At 39.3% G+C, this 15,821-nt stretch overlaps 1 protein-coding gene across 8 annotated transcripts in view; it reads left to right on the plus strand.

Moving 5' to 3' along the window:
* ALPK1 (alpha kinase 1) overlaps positions 1-15,821 on the plus strand; it is a 181,023-nt gene that overhangs the window by 141,870 nt on the left and 23,332 nt on the right. For all 8 annotated transcript variants that reach the window (XM_077476734.1, XM_077476737.1, XM_077476740.1 and 5 more), the window contains 4 exons: positions 4,429-4,505; positions 5,110-5,205; positions 7,800-7,904; positions 10,728-13,158. In XM_077476734.1, the coding sequence (XP_077332860.1) occupies positions 4,429-4,505; positions 5,110-5,205; positions 7,800-7,904; positions 10,728-13,158 (2,709 nt within the window). The remainder of the gene's footprint in view (positions 1-4,428; positions 4,506-5,109; positions 5,206-7,799; positions 7,905-10,727; positions 13,159-15,821) is intronic.

The following is a 15,821-nucleotide window of genomic DNA, read 5'->3' on the forward strand; positions in this document are numbered from 1 at the left end:
TCATCGAACCAGGACATGTTAAAAGTCACACCAGGAGGACCCTGGGTTTACTGGTCCTCTCCACAGCAGTGCAGGCATAGCTCTTAGAAAAAATGGGAGAGATAGGTAGTCCCTGTAAGTTCAACAGGTAAAGCAAAAATGTAGAGCTAGGTTTGTTTTGACTGTGTGCGTTGGTAGGTCCAACCGGCCGCCTCTTCATTTAGGAGTGAGGGTCGGGGGTTCCCTGACACTCGAGCTTGTGAGAGGCCTCCCTGACCATGTTGATTATAATGGGCCCTTTGTGGTCTGCCTGAGGGGACCTGGTGTCAGGGATCCCCAGAGACGAGCACTGTAAGCCAGTTAAGTATTGGAATCGGATCCATCTGAGCAAAGACAAACAGGTCTGGCAGCTCTGAAGGATGACGTAGAGAGAAAGTATTTGTGCCCTTGCGGACAATGAGATGGAAAGGATGGCCACATTTGTAGGTAAGACCCTTCTCACTCAGGCTGTCCCAGGAGTGGCTTGACTGTCAGCCACATGAGAAGAGTTTTTCTGGAAACATCTGGCAAAAGGTGGACAGCTGCACCATCAAACTCCATGACTCCCACCCTCCAGGCCCGCTATATTATGTCCTCCTTGAGGGTAAAAGAATGTACGCAGCAGAGGACGTCTCTGGGTCTGTCAGTTGAGTCCAATCTTGGGCCCAGGGTTCTGTGAACTCTGTCAATGATGGCCTCAGGGTCTGGCAAGCGATCCAGATAGCGGTTAAAGATATTGGCCAACCTTTCCCCACATGGGGGTTTAGATACGTTTAGTTTTGTTTGTATCGGTCTGCCTGGTTGAGGCCTGTTGTTGCTTTAGAGGCAGACCGATCATGTTGTGTTACCTGATATGCCCTGCTGCGGTCTGTAGCTGCAGCAGAGATTTTGCCCCTGCGTGGGTACTGTTGGCCCATGTGTGGGCAATTTTCTATGCTATTGAAAAACTCAATAAAAAAGATTTTACAAAAAAAAAAAAGATATTGGCCACTGTCGAATGCAATTCTGATTGTGGGGCAGATTCTGGATTTTAAGGTTTGTACAGACTGAGACAATGTGCTCTTTTGTTGCTCCACTACAGTGACACGAGTATCCAGTTCAGACACCCCCTGCCTGAGGGCTTGTACTTCACCCTTCAGAGCAGTCTCCATTCTCTGGACAAGTGACTCTAGATCTGCTCTAGTGGGGAGCTGCTGTAGAAATGCCCATAGCCTATGCTCAGCATTGGCATTAAGAGGAAGACCAGGAGACTGAGGTGGGCTACCAAGGGTACTCACTGTGGGCAGGTGTGGAGGCATCAGTCTTTGCTCCTCATGGGCTCTTGGCTTAGACTCAGAGAGCTGGATGGGGTAGGAACTGGTGAAGAGGCAGTGTTTTCCAAACTGAACAGTTCTTCTTCCAAATCTGTGGAGACTGCCAGTGATCTGGGAAGGCAGGGAGAGCGATCACTGGGAGGTTAGAAGGACGGCATGGTATAATCGTCTGGCCCCTGCCGCGAGGGACCAGGCACTGTGGAGTCCCCTGTTGTGACTGATGCTGTAGTGCGGGTCTACGCCATCTTGGAAGCCGCCAGCGTGGTGGCCGCAGAAAGTGATCCAGGGTGCAGGCCGAGGCACAGGATGCCGGTTAGGCTTCCTGGGCATCCAAGGGACCTGCTGAGCACCAGTAATGAGGGGTATGGTAGCTGTAATTAGCTGCAGGGGAACCGCCTGCTAGGAGCTCTGTAGAAGTGCTTCTTCACACCGCCATGCCGAGACCACACTCTGAGAGCCATGTTTTGACAGCTCTATTCCCAGCAAATGTTGAAGGTAAGATAAACAATCCATTACAATTACCTCCCAAACTACTTTTATTTCTGACTTCATGGAGTTCTTTCTAACAATTCGAGACCACACTACTACTGGGTGATAGCTGCATGTAAATATTTAGATGCCTAAGACAGGCCATAGACGGTGCAAATTTCTTTCCTGCAACCCGTTCCTCCATCAACACAGACAGTGCTGACAGGGGAATCCCTCCTGCTGAGCAATTGTCTGCTCCTGGCGGGGGCGGGCGGGGGGGAAGCCATCCCCGCCAGGAGAAGACAGTGATTATTGCTAACAGCTATAGCAGCCACTGTCGATAATCACAAGTGAATCCAGCAGGCTGGTTGTACCCAAGTTGATCAATTTGGTACATTCAGCCCGCCCATACACGGTTTGAAGCATGGCCGGTTCCTTGCCTTAGGTGAAAGGAGACCAGCACACACAAGCACATTCACACAATCGCATACAAATATAATTTAGTAATATTAAAGCAACCTTGCAGTAGTGGTTGTACCAGCGCCTTATATGTCATAATACATAATGTAATAGCTGTGACAAGATTCCACAGCTTATATTAAGTCACTACTCCAGATACTGAAATAGTAATAATATTTAATTAAAACACTTTAATATGGCAAGTACAGAGGATAGATACCTACTAACACATGTTTGGAAAATACTAAGGGGTCAATGATCGCCTTAAATATTTATTTTAAAGAATATGTCAACATAACTTATCATATGTTGCTTCCTTTATGTGAAATACCTGGTGTTCCTGCCAGTCACTCTGCTTTCCTATTAAAAGCTGACCACACAGGAGAGCACAGCGTGGTCAGCTTTCTGGCTGTGCTGAGAACACAGCCTGCTCTTTTCCAATTGTCAGACTTGTGTTAAAAAAAAGGGAAAATAGGATTTTTTTATGTTTTTATATGTATAACCAAATGTTTTGCCTTTCATTTCTATTTAAAACTGAATGGGTTGTTTAACATGTTTGACTAAGGATATGCTTCATATTGTAACTACTGGCTTCTTAAATCTAAATCTCCAAAGGGTGAACACATATATTTCACTGCCTGATTAAAAAGTATGTCCCAACTTGTGTTTCATCTTTAACCACTTCATCAGGGTATCTGAAGAACCATAATTAGCTACACCAATATACTGTATACTCCTAATAACCTTCCCTCTCCCTAATTAAACACTAACATACCAAATGAAAATCATGTATGCTTGTACAATTTAACCTCTATAGTTTACAAGTCATTACATTCTAAAACATTCCTCAAAGTTGCATAATGGCCAACTAGGGTGTTTTCATTATCATCTAGAATTACAGCCAGTCATAGTGCAGTTCGGTCAGCCACTAAGTATAAAAAAAGAACACAACTCAACTAGCAATCAGCATAATGTTATCCTACAATATACAGAGACATAGAAAGAAAACACCTCAATTGATGATACCAGCTCTAGATTGCAGTTTGAGAACTTACAGCTGAAGGACTCGGTATTACAGAAATGTGAGTTAGGAGTGTGAACTGTATTTTGAACCTCAGTAAAGTATTGATAGTATCCTTTATTAAGATGACTGGGGGAAAGGAAGTACCTATCCTCCAATGATTGCAGACTCGTTATGCATATGGTGATGTAACTACGGTTCCCTACCTCGGTATAGTGCTCGTTATCCTTTTGTTTTTATAGACAGCAAACAGCCCAACAGCTATGAAAAGAAAATCATTTGATCCTAATAAAACAATTTAAATCGATCTCAGTGATTTTTTTTCTGTCCCCTTGATGATGGATGTTTGTTTTCTCTGTTTTGGGGAACAACACATATGGATCCCATTTTAACAGCTTCATTTATTGCAGATGAGCAGCAGATTTTCATAATACCTGATTGGTTATGGGCAGAGTAAGATCATTCTGATTTACACAAATTAAACATCTTGTGGTGTTTTACTTTGTGGGTAACATCAGAATATCGGGGCAACAAAAAATGGATATCTAAAAGTGAGTTGGAGTGAAGTGAATAGATTTATAAGATCTTGGTACTCTAGGTAGAATTCAAAGGTTCCAGCAGTGTGCACCCCATATCTTTTTGATGTTCGATTGCTCATTTTGTGATTTCAATAGATTGTGATAGACGCAGTGTTTTGTAATATTTTGTATTATGTGTGCTGTGTATATCATACACCATCATAGCCAAAGACTTGGGCCATGTGTCGTATGGCTAGAGCACTGGCAGTTTTGGCCATACCCACACTTGAGCTGAACAGCAAAGGCCGAAATAGGACTTTAGAAAGGATCATACTATAATGAGGAGAAGCACATGGATGCGGTAGAACTGTATTAACTATCTCAGTCATTGATATTTGTACATTTTCTATTGGATTCATTTATTAGGAAAGGTTTAAACTTCTAGAAATATTTTTCAGCCAAGTCTAAAGAAGTCTAAATTGCCATCATAACTAACTAACTAACTTTACGCCATAAAGAAGTATTACTAATTAATAAAGACACAAAAACGACAGGTCTTTATGCATTTACAATTGCTCATGTATGCTGTGTGCTTGTAAGTAATTAAAGTATTGTTTTTCATGGGCTATAGGGATGTGGTATGAGGCAGCTGAGCTCATCTGGACTTCCATTGTTGGATATTTTGAACTCCCTGTACCTGACAAAAAGGTAGATCCTCCTTATGTCTATTATAAGCTGTCTGTTATTGGTGCCATCAAGGATGCTGTTGTACGCCATGAATTCACACTTGCTTTTATGGTATAACATCAGACAGGTGGGAGTAGTCTGTTGTGTTCCTTCAACCTCTGTAATCATATATTGTTAAATAACTAAAGTGATAGCTTTCCAGTGAAACACAAAAGCAAATGATTTAATGACAGAGCAGAATCTGGTGCAATCATACGGCTCTTTGCTCTTTACTCTGATAACGAGATGCAATGAGGAAGTTTTAGCTTGCTTAGTAATGAAGGCCACTAATTACTGTTTTAAGTAATTGATCAATTATTAGAGCCTAGAATAGATGACTCAGAGGCACAAGGAAAGTCTAATCCTTCTCTTTGCAGTGACAATATAAAACCCATCCCTTCCTTAAAGCAATATGTACTAAAGAAGCAGATCACTCACAATCCACTTGGTCTGACTTTCAACTGTTTAATAATACAGAAGAGATGTGCAACTTTGGTTTGGTACCATATATTGAGAAATGTGTTCTGAGTTCTTAGTATAAAAGGGATAAAAAAATAGTTTACTTGTTTTTTTCTTTTTTCTTTAGGGAATTGCAACATCTCTTGGTGTTTTAGCAGACATTTTTATATCCATGAATAAAGATGACTATAAGAGGTTCAAGGAAAATAACCACGTTGGATTAGTATGTATTACACCTATTAATTTTACCTTATACCTTGTATGTTTTAACATAATACAGTTTTTATGTAGTCTAAAGTCTTGTAGCTAAAATCAAAGACGCATATTGGGTTCGAACAAATGGCTTTAGCACCCAACATAAAATATGTCCTAATTTGTTGCTACAATACATCTAATGCCAATAAAGTCCACAGTGTTACATAAATGAGTCATTGGTATTAAATCCATTTGCCTCCAAAAATCTTCAGCATCCCAAGGAAAACATGTAACGTTGGGCTCAGTTCACTAAGCAGTATTTACTGCTTTAAAATCTGCGGTGAAATAGCTCATAGCGTTTTTCAACATTATTCATTTTTTTTTAATTCACAAAAATTCTATTAAAACACTGCATGCATTGTTTCTTTAGGTGATGCAGTATTTTAGTAGTGAAGAGCCGGCCCTCGCCGCAACCTTAACAGCTATAACTCATCTACTTTCAGGTGTGGATTCAGGTTTGGTATGGATTTTGAGGGGGGGGGGCCACACCATTATTATTTTTTTTAAATGGAATGGGGTTCCCTTCAAAAATCCATACAAGGCTCTTATCTAAGCATGCAGCCTGGCAGGCCAGGAAAGGTGGAGGAACTAGTGAGTGCCCCCTGCTCATACTATACCATGCCACATACCCTCAACATGGGTGGTAGTTTGTCCATGTTGATGAGGACAAGGGGCTCTTTCTGATAACCCTGGGCCAGGGGTTGTGGAGGGGGGAGGGGATTTATCAGAATCTGGAAGCCCCGTTAGCAAGGGGGCCCCTAGATCCTGCCCCCCCATGTGAATGAGTATATAGGGTACATAGTACTCCTACTTCGTCACCAGAAAAATGGGCTAGTAAAAAAAAAACACAGAGGCAGTTCTGTCAGTCCTTCTTTTTTTTTTTTTTTTAAAAAGGCCCCTGGGACCTTGCCCTCTTGTGAAGTCATCAACCATCATCAAGTCTTAATTATTAAGGATGCAGCGGCTTCTGGCTCCTTAACAACCAGTTATTCCCTGGTTGCTAAGGATGCCGGTGGGTGCCAGCTCTTTGGCAACCAGGTAAAATGAACTACATTCTTTAACTATCGCATGCCTCGACTACTGTTTATTTAACGCATGCATTCATTCATTTTTTTCCTTTTTCGAATTTACTTTAACGCTGTTTTATGCGGCAGTTACTGAGCGGTTTTGCTTTTTGAGGTAAATACCACATAAAGGGATAGTGAATTGACAGTTTCAGTATCATATGCAATATTTGGGGAAAATGTGTCACGTGGCCCAAATACCTTTAGTGAACTGAGCCCTTTGTCTTAAGTGTCTTAAAACTTTTTTTTTTTTGCTCCACTGTTATTCATACCACTCCTTATTTATCTCATAATTCCAAGATCTCAGTTCGCAAAGATGCATAAAACTCTTTAGTTGGTTTGCTCTTTATGTAGTGGTATTTTATCACTACTAGTGCTATTCTATCACTGTCAGTATAATTTAGTTGGTTGGCCCTTATGAAAAAATGTATGTAATTAATGTAAAGTCAGTTCACAAGACTATCACACTGATTCTCATCCCTTAAAATAACACCAACTTTTAGGATGGTGATAACTGATAATACTTCATGAGATAAAATGTATTTGAAAATAGGTTTTTCAACAAATAAATGTTGGTTCCATGTGGAAAAATAAGCATTATACATTTTACTGATAATTATGTTTGTTAATTAACCATCTTAGGAGAAAGTTACTATTTGTGGTTATTCTTACCATTCAGTTGATCACTTGATTCACAAAATCTTGATTGTTTTAAAAGTGAACCTTCTATTCGTTTGTATCTGGCATTCCCCTCTTAAGCTCCCAAATTTTGAATGGGTAAAGTATGCCTAGGTAGCATGACAACAAAGTCAAACAGTTGCAGTTGTGCACATTTGGGAGCAACACATGTGCTGGTAAGAGGTATCGGCATGTTGGTGCAGGCACCCAACAGTGCTTGTCAATCTCAACAGTAACATTCTAGAGCACTCTGGTAGACTTCATACATGGTGTGCTCTAATATAAAAAAAATTCACACGTTTCTGGTGTGGTGTGTTGTTTTAAAATGCATTATGTTGTATATTGTGTTATGACAGCCAAGTCAATTTACTTTATTTGACATTCGGAACACATCACTCCACAGAAAACAGTGCATCACACCAATGTGCATAACTCATTACCGTATGGTGCATCAAAACCCAACAGTGTAAAGTGGACCTTTTTATTTATTCTGATAAAAGTTTGGTATTAGTCTGGTATGGTATGGCTGGCCAGCCTATGAATTATCAAGTGGATGAGCCCACTAATATACGTTTTGCATGTATATTTAAGCATTTATTGATGCAGAATTGCTAATTATATCACCAGTCTAAACAAAATTCTATTATATTTCTAAAGTCAGAGCTATTCGGTTTTTCAGTTTCTGAAGTTGGAATAAATTCTAATATAAAACTTAGCTGATCTTTTAAACCAGACACAGAGAAGTTTCTGTTGTCTGCTCTCCATGTCTTGCTCCTAAAACTTCTGATATAAGTTTTTTTTTCTGCTGTTATATTGACAGACTCTACTAGAAGAATTTGATCACCGACTATTATCAGCAGCAGAAGCTTGTAAGCTGGCAGCGACCTTTATTTTGTACACACCGCTCTTCGTGCTCACCAATTTGGTATATACTGTATATAAAATATACAATTCACTAAAGATTTTATTCTGTTTATTTTATACATTGTGTTTTGTACACTGCTTTTTCTTCTCTCTTTGGCAAATTGGTGGAATGTGTATGACAGAGTAGCAGTCATGACAATTACCAAGGCAGATATTTTTTCTTTCATTTTAACAAATGACAGGCCTTCTTCTGTATGGCCACCCTAAAACTAACATTGAAACCCAAATCCAGCATACATTTTTTTTTAAATTTGGATAAAGTGAGGAAGAGTTCTGTGTTTTTATTACTGTCTTTGCCTCCACTGTGGAAAGTCCCTCTTAGTTATTATGCCTGTGGCACCAAAACAAGGAATTATGGAAATGGGGGTCAGTGGGATAGGAGGACACAAACAGGAAAAAGCCCCACAAAAAATTGAACCCTTCCCCATTTTGCTGCTTTCTTTGCAGTCTGTATCCTATTAGACTTTGTTCACAGCAGTGTGTTGTGTGAACACAGGCAAAATTGCATGCTTTCACACAATACTTAAAAACGCGCAGCCCCTTTGCAGGCGTGCTGTGGTACCATTATTTCCTAATGGACTCCCATGCCTCTTGCATTCATCCACACCAACATGCATAGGGGTTGATTTACTAAAACTATAGAGTGCAAAACCTGGTGCAGCTCTGCATGGTATTCAATCGGCTTCTAACTTGGAAACTGATTGGTTATTATGCAGAGCTGCACCAGATTTGGAACTTTCCAGGTTTAGGATATCATCCCCATAGTGCTGCAGTGTCATGAAGTTTGGTGCGCCATGACCTTTAAAATTTGAGAGACAGTTATCTTGGGTGTTTCTCAGTTATTGATATTAATGGCCTACACTAAATGCAATGTGGAGAAACATGCAAAAAGCATGCATGTTTGGTTGCACATCCATGGCGTGAGCCTTCAAAGGTATTTCCCATAATTTCCCCATTTCCCAGCTCCCCATTTTATGTCAGCAGGAGAATAAATGAGAGAACATCTTTCTAGGTGGGGTAAAGATAGCAATGAAAATCCTTGCAGAGTTTATAACCCTTGTTCGCTCTATCCAAAAACTAAGAAACATATTTTTTTAGTTTAAGTGATTGCTTATCTGTTTTTTTGTTTGGAGAAAGAAGACTAGGTATTAGTAAAATCACACTGGCATAATGTTTGAATGCACACATAAAGCCTAATGTTGCTCACATGACATAAGTTTAGAGTTTATAGCACACTTTCTGATATGGACTGATTCAGGGAGAGGAAAGGTGCTCTTCTGGATAACATACCTTATATCTGGTGCAGTATCCATTTATAAGATGTTCATGAACCATTAACCATTCCCTGACCTGTGCAAACCGTCATAGCTGTACGTCCACAGCAGGTCCCTGGAGCCAAAAATATGTAGAAGAATACATATTGGCCTTAACTGATGAAGACATTTTTTTTGGGTGTTTTTTTGGGATATTTATTATAGCAGAAAGTACAAAATATTGTGTTATTTTTTTTAAATTGTTGCTTTTTGTTTATAGCACAGAATATAAAAACCGCAGAGGTGATCAAATACCACCAAAAGAAAGCTCTATTTGTGGGGGGAAAAAAACATAAATTTTGTTTGGGCACAATGTCGCACGACTGTCGCACGACTACGCAATTGTCAGTTAAAACAACGCAGTGCCGTATCGCAAAAAATGGCCTGGTCAGGAAGAGGCTAAATTCTTCCAGGGCTGAAGTGGTTACGCTAAAAACACAAATTTAATAAAACTGGATCACTCAGAATCTGGTGCAGCTATACATGGTAGCCAATAAGCTTACACCTTCAGCTTGTTCAATTAAGCTTTGACAATAAAACCTGGAAGCTGATTGGTTTCTGTGCAGAGCTACTCCAGATTTTGCACTGCCCAGTTTTATTAAATCTGGGCAGTGCACTGTGCCTTATATGAAAGAACCAGAGTGCCTGTGCTTCCTAATAAAATGTTCCCCCTATGTGTTGGAGATGCAGTAGTGATAAAGGAACACTGCTTTATATCCATTTTTACAAAACTATTGGAAAGATATAAATAGGTTGATTACCAAACTTTCAAGAATAACTTTGATGCTAACCAGCCTTCCTTCTCCATTTTAATCCACTCCCTAATATGTTAATAGAATTCTCTTCTCATTCACCTCCTAAATACAGCCAGAAACTAGGTGGAAAAATAACCACCCAATCCATACTGCCAATTCTGCAGGAACATATGAGCTCAGTTAATTCACAAACATATACTGCATAAGTCTTATGTTTTCTTAAACAGTAGAGTCTATTTTCAGTCAGCAGCTATGATCTATTAAACAGCTATTAGGATATACATGTGATGCCCTATGTGCTTTACCTTCCTCATAACTGACATTTACTAGAACTATAGCAAAACCCCTTCAAAGTGTATCTAAACCCAAGAACGAAAATTTAATATATTGCAGCATACCAGCCCTTAATGTGGGGGCCATTGGCTATACTTTTTATGTCCTTATGTCTTTGTGCCATTTATATTCACCTGTTGATCCCACCAATAACATACTTGCTGTTCTGTTAATCCTGCCAGTAACATACAACCTGTCATCCTGGATAAATTCACTGTAGTTTGTCTATCAAGTTGCCATCGTGGGACTCCTATTCTCATCTCTATAACAGAGGGGAAGTGTTCTTTAGTCTTAACATACTTCCGGATAATATTGTTATTTGATTCCTGACACATGGCATAATGCTCTAAAGTAAAGGTACTGATTATTTGTAGATTGTATTTATTAAGTCATATTTTTTGGTCTCTTTTTTTATCTACTTAGAATATCCGTGGTTCATGCTTGTTATCCTATTGTTTGTCCAACGAGTGTCCAGTGGAGAAAAAGTCTTACTATTTGTTGGAGGCAAAAGAGTCTTTTGAAATTGGTCTCCTCACCAAAAAAAAAGGAGACCAAGTGACGAGTAAGCAGGAGCTTCACAGCTTTGTCAAGTCAGCATTTTGTCTTGCAAATGTGCACAAGTGGCTTAATAGTGAAGCTGGACAAAATGAAATTGTGAATCAACTTTGTAAAGACGCCATGGAGAAACTGGCAGTATATAATATGTTATCAGACAAACGTGACAAAGGAGTCTTGGCCAGTGATGTCATGTGTCTTGTAACTACTATTAAAGAACATTTAAAAGTTCAACCATTCCCAAACTCAGACGAGCAATCTTTTGTACCTGACAGTTACAGAGACTGCATTAAAAAAAAAATTGTCATTGGAAAGTTCAGCTTCCAAAAATTGTTGGGTATGCATTCTCAGCATCATATCTCAGTGTGCAAAGTGTTTGATGTTGCTTGCAGAAGCCACACCACAGAAAAGGATGTAATGAAATCAGGAGTTTGTATAACTGCCTTGAAGACTATTGACACCATCAGTACCGCAGACAGCTCCCCAAACCAAACAGCTAGTGATCAACTAAGTGACCAATCAGTAAGAAGAAGAAAACTTGTACATTCCGATGCTGTGAGTCATTCTTTTGATGAAGAAAGAAGGCAACGATTAAGTAGCTCACATAGCGGAAGCCAGGGCTCCAGTTTGTCAAATTCTTCTTTTAGCTGGGAATGCATACCAGAGCAGAATGAAAAGGAGCCTAATGTTTCCAATAGTGAGGGTGATCAAGTTGTGAGTCTCAGTTCATCCTCTACTTCCAGTGATGTTCTTGGTGAAAAAAAATGTGATGCTGACATTCATTTGCAAGGTCTTTCCCTTCAAGATCATGTCACTGATCCCCAGAATCACCCAGTAGACAATATATCTGCTGGGGAAAACAACATTGTCACTGCTGGAAATAAATGTTTAGAAAAATCAGCTCTCAGCAGCAATGTCTGTAGAAAATCCACTGCTGAAGGGTCTAGTGCATGTTCAGAAGATGAGTCTTTTGAGTTTGTTGATCTTTCCGTTGGTGCCGAAACCAACAAACCAACAGAGAAGGAACAAATGCTTAAGCCTCATGGGGTATCTGCAGGAGGTACTTCAGGGCCAAATATGTATTTTGAAATTGACCTAAAAGGGGAAACACAAGATGCTACAGATGACGCACCTTCTGGAATACAAAAGCACATGATGGTTCTTCCAGGTCCATTAGGTGTTAATACAGGGTTGAATATTTATTCTAAAATTGACATGGAAGGGGAAACACAAACTACAGACGATGCACCCTCTGGAATACAAAATACTATCATGGTACTTCCAGGTCCTTCAGGTGTTATTACTGGGCCAAATAATTATTCTGAAATTGACTTGGAAGGTAAAACACAAGATATTACAGATGATGATTCTGGAAATCAAAAGACTATAATTGTACCTCCAGGTCCATCAGGTGATAATATAAGGTCATATATTCATTCAAGAATTGACTTACAAGGTGAAACAGAAGATACTACACATGATCCACCACCTATAATACAAAACGCTATGACAGTATCTCCTGTTCCATCAAGTATTATTGAAAAGGCAAGTATTCACTCTGGCATTGACCAAAAAGGTGAAACTCAAGATACTACAGACGACCTACCCAATGGAGTACACTCTTCTATGCAAATTCATGGTAGACAGAGGGTACCATATGAAACTGACATAAAAGAGAAAAAAAAAGATTCAACAGAGATATCAGACCATGTTGCAGAACATAGGTTGATTTTTGGAATTGACTTAGAAGACGAAACAAATATTGCTACAGATGAAGTATCTATTGATATGAAAAGTTCTGATTTGTTGCCTTCAAGTCAGTCTGCTGATAGCCACAAATCCTTAGCTTCCTCTTCTGAAGGCAAGGCGTTAGCTACAGAAGACAATTTGGAAAGGCAGTTCCTTAGCCGTCAGTGGTCTGTAGAAAGTTCAGCTGACAAAGCACCTTTAAGTCAGAAAAACAGTCTAAACAGTTCACTAACTTCTTCTGGAAAGGGCAAGGTGAAAGAGGATGTGGACAGTAAGGCCAACATCAGCTTCAGTAGCAGCCATGGCTCTAGCTCTTGGAGCAAAATTAGTCAATTTTCAGGTAGTCTTTCAGGGTCACAATCATCTCTAAATTCAAGTGTAAGCTCTTTTGTTATCCTGCAAGCACAACATAAAGAGCAGGAACTCCAGGCCCGTTCCTTAGATGTCACTGATTATGAAAAACTCCTGTCCGGTGTAAGTCATGAATGGCTGCTCAAGAGGCTGGAACATACAGGAGTTTTTAACTTCAAGCATGTTCAAAAAACATACAGTAAGTATATTTATTTTATGTTCTTTTCATATGTTATGTTTTGATAGCAATAACTTTTCTATAAAAGCAAAAAAGTAAAGTGCAAACACTCCTTATTGTACGCACATTTGAATGTCCTATATGATAATCTTTCTTTAACTAGATTCTTGTATTATTATATCATTTGTATATTTCTCCAGCAAGCAAACTACTTCAACTTGATGACCTATCAAACCTACAATTTAGAAAACTTGAGAAAGACTTCAAACTGCTTGCGGTTTCAAAATGTTATACACAGTCTTACAATGCTGTACTTGATCCTGTTGTAAAGTATCCATAATCTAACCAATTGGGCCTAATATACTGATATTCTATTTGTGTTGCTATGAAGATATCTATGTTGCTGATAGATATCCACTAAAATTGGGAAAGGATAGATCATTTTTTTTTTTAAATAATTATGTTTGTTAACCTGAGGTTTTCCATCAAAAATCACAGAACTTCTTACTATTTGATATCTCAGGATCCTACAGATAGCATGATTTTATTGTACCAGCTAACAGTGTATAGCTTTTTTGTTCTTACAAGCTCAAGATGCATCTGTGTTCCTAAAGTTTGTGCATACAAGAAGAGCGCTTCTGATATAAAATCCCTAAAAGAGTGAACTATTTTGAAATCAAAAACATGTTTTCGTATGTTTGGATAGGGTATGGAAGTGTTGAAACCCTTGGCATGTTTTTGTTGTTTACTTTGATTAAAACTGAATTCCAGGTATGCCCTTAATTGCATACTTACATCATCTTGGACAAATGTAAGTATGCATATCTCATACATGAGGAGCTGCTATGGAAGTTGAACATCAATGTACAATTAAATAGTCAGTGCTACTATAGAAATTGGCAAGATCTTCTGGTCCTGTGACAAGTGGCATTGTTTGACAATACCGCTATTCACAAAATACCTTGAAAGTTTTTACGCGAATACAACTCCCAACTCTCCAATCAGAAAATGGCTCATCCAGTCAGTGCCAAGTGAGTGACCACCTGAGGTGCATAATGGCAACTACTATCTCAAGCATGAGATATGTATATTTATATTGGTGCAAGCAAAACCAATTTAAATATGCAATGAAGATCATACCTGGGGCTCAGATTTACCTCCATTTATTTATCCTGGTAACCAGCAGCACAGAAATTGAAGGCTAATCCAAAAGTTTACACTTGTCACCAAAACAGGAAGATAAGGGAAATCTCTCAATGAAGACCATTGTTTGGTAGCGATCCTCTTTTAGGAATCAAAATAAAATATACACAATGGGGCACAGAAAAAAATACCGATGTGGGTTTAAACCATTCCCTGCTCTATCCAAAACTAAAAAATATATATATATTTTTTGAACATAGGTATACTTTAAACCAGGGCTAGGCAACCTTTGAGAGGTGGAGATCTACCCGGTCAACAAGGAAGAGATCATAGGTCCCTGGGGTGCGGCGCCCTTTTTTATTTTATTTTTTAAGAAGTTAACCAGCAAGTCCCTAATGAAAAGTAAGGACAAGGACGGCATGGAGAAAATCTATTACAACTAATGTCACTGAAAAAATACAAATGTAGCCTACTTTAAAAAGTTAGCTTCGGACAGAAACTTGACATTCAGTTTCATTCACAATGACTGGGTAGTAATTGGTCATCCTCTCAATATCTGGTACAGCAAGCTGACTTGCTTAATTAGCTTCAAGACTGGCTATCTGCTCTGAATTCTGACCAGTGTAAGTAGTAGGAAGGTCATTGTACAGGGCTCAATACAGGCATAACCAACTTTTAAGTGCGCAATGGGGTTTATTTACTAAAGCTGAAAACTGCAAAATCAGGCTCACTTCTGCATAGAATCTAATGAGCTTCTAACCCCAGCTTGTTCAATTAAGCTTTTGTAATAAAACATGGAACTCATTGGTTTCTATGCAGAAGTGAGCCTGATTTTGCACTTTTCAGCTTTAGTAAATAAACCTCGTTGTGTACTTAAAAGTGGGGTATGCCTGTAGTAGGCAGTGTGCAGAGGTGAGAAGGATTTACGGCAGTGTACAGAGGTCAGTAGTAGGTAGGGCAGTGTGCAGAGGTCAGTATTATGTAGGACAGTATACAGAGGTCAGTAGTAGGTAGGTAAGTGTACAGAGGTCAGTAGTAGGTAGGTCAGTGTACAGAGCAGCCACACATAAGCAGAGGGTATGCTGCGGGGGGCGGGGAAAGCCTTTGTCGACTTTTGACAGGTTCCCACCACTCGCGGCCTTCCTGAGCAGCTCTCCCAGTTGTGGGTCAGCAAGGAAGGGACAAGTATATGATCTACCAGTCACCTACTCGAGGTCGACTGGTCGATAGCGATCGACAGGTTGCCAACCCTGGCTTTAAACCTTTCTGTTCAGGTTTAATAATTGCTTAAGCATCTTTCCATTGACCTAAAGGTGCATCATGGCCAAATCTGTTAAATACAGGGCTATCTATGTTTAGGTTTAAGAATCTGGATATTAATGTGTAGTGGACACTTTGACCCTCTGTCCAGCTCCATCCACTCTATTTTTTACATTTAATCTGTTAGGGCTTGCTGGCAATATTAGTTATATGTAAAGTAGTGCACCCTCTTTTTAAAACTTTTTATTATAATTAGAGACATTTGTCTCAAGTTTTATTTT

This window comes from Lithobates pipiens, unplaced genomic scaffold (genome assembly GCF_037356315.1).
Source record: "Lithobates pipiens isolate NorthernLeopardFrog02 unplaced genomic scaffold, aLitPip1_a1.2 Scaffold_13, whole genome shotgun sequence".
NCBI lineage: Eukaryota > Metazoa > Chordata > Amphibia > Anura > Ranidae > Lithobates > Lithobates pipiens.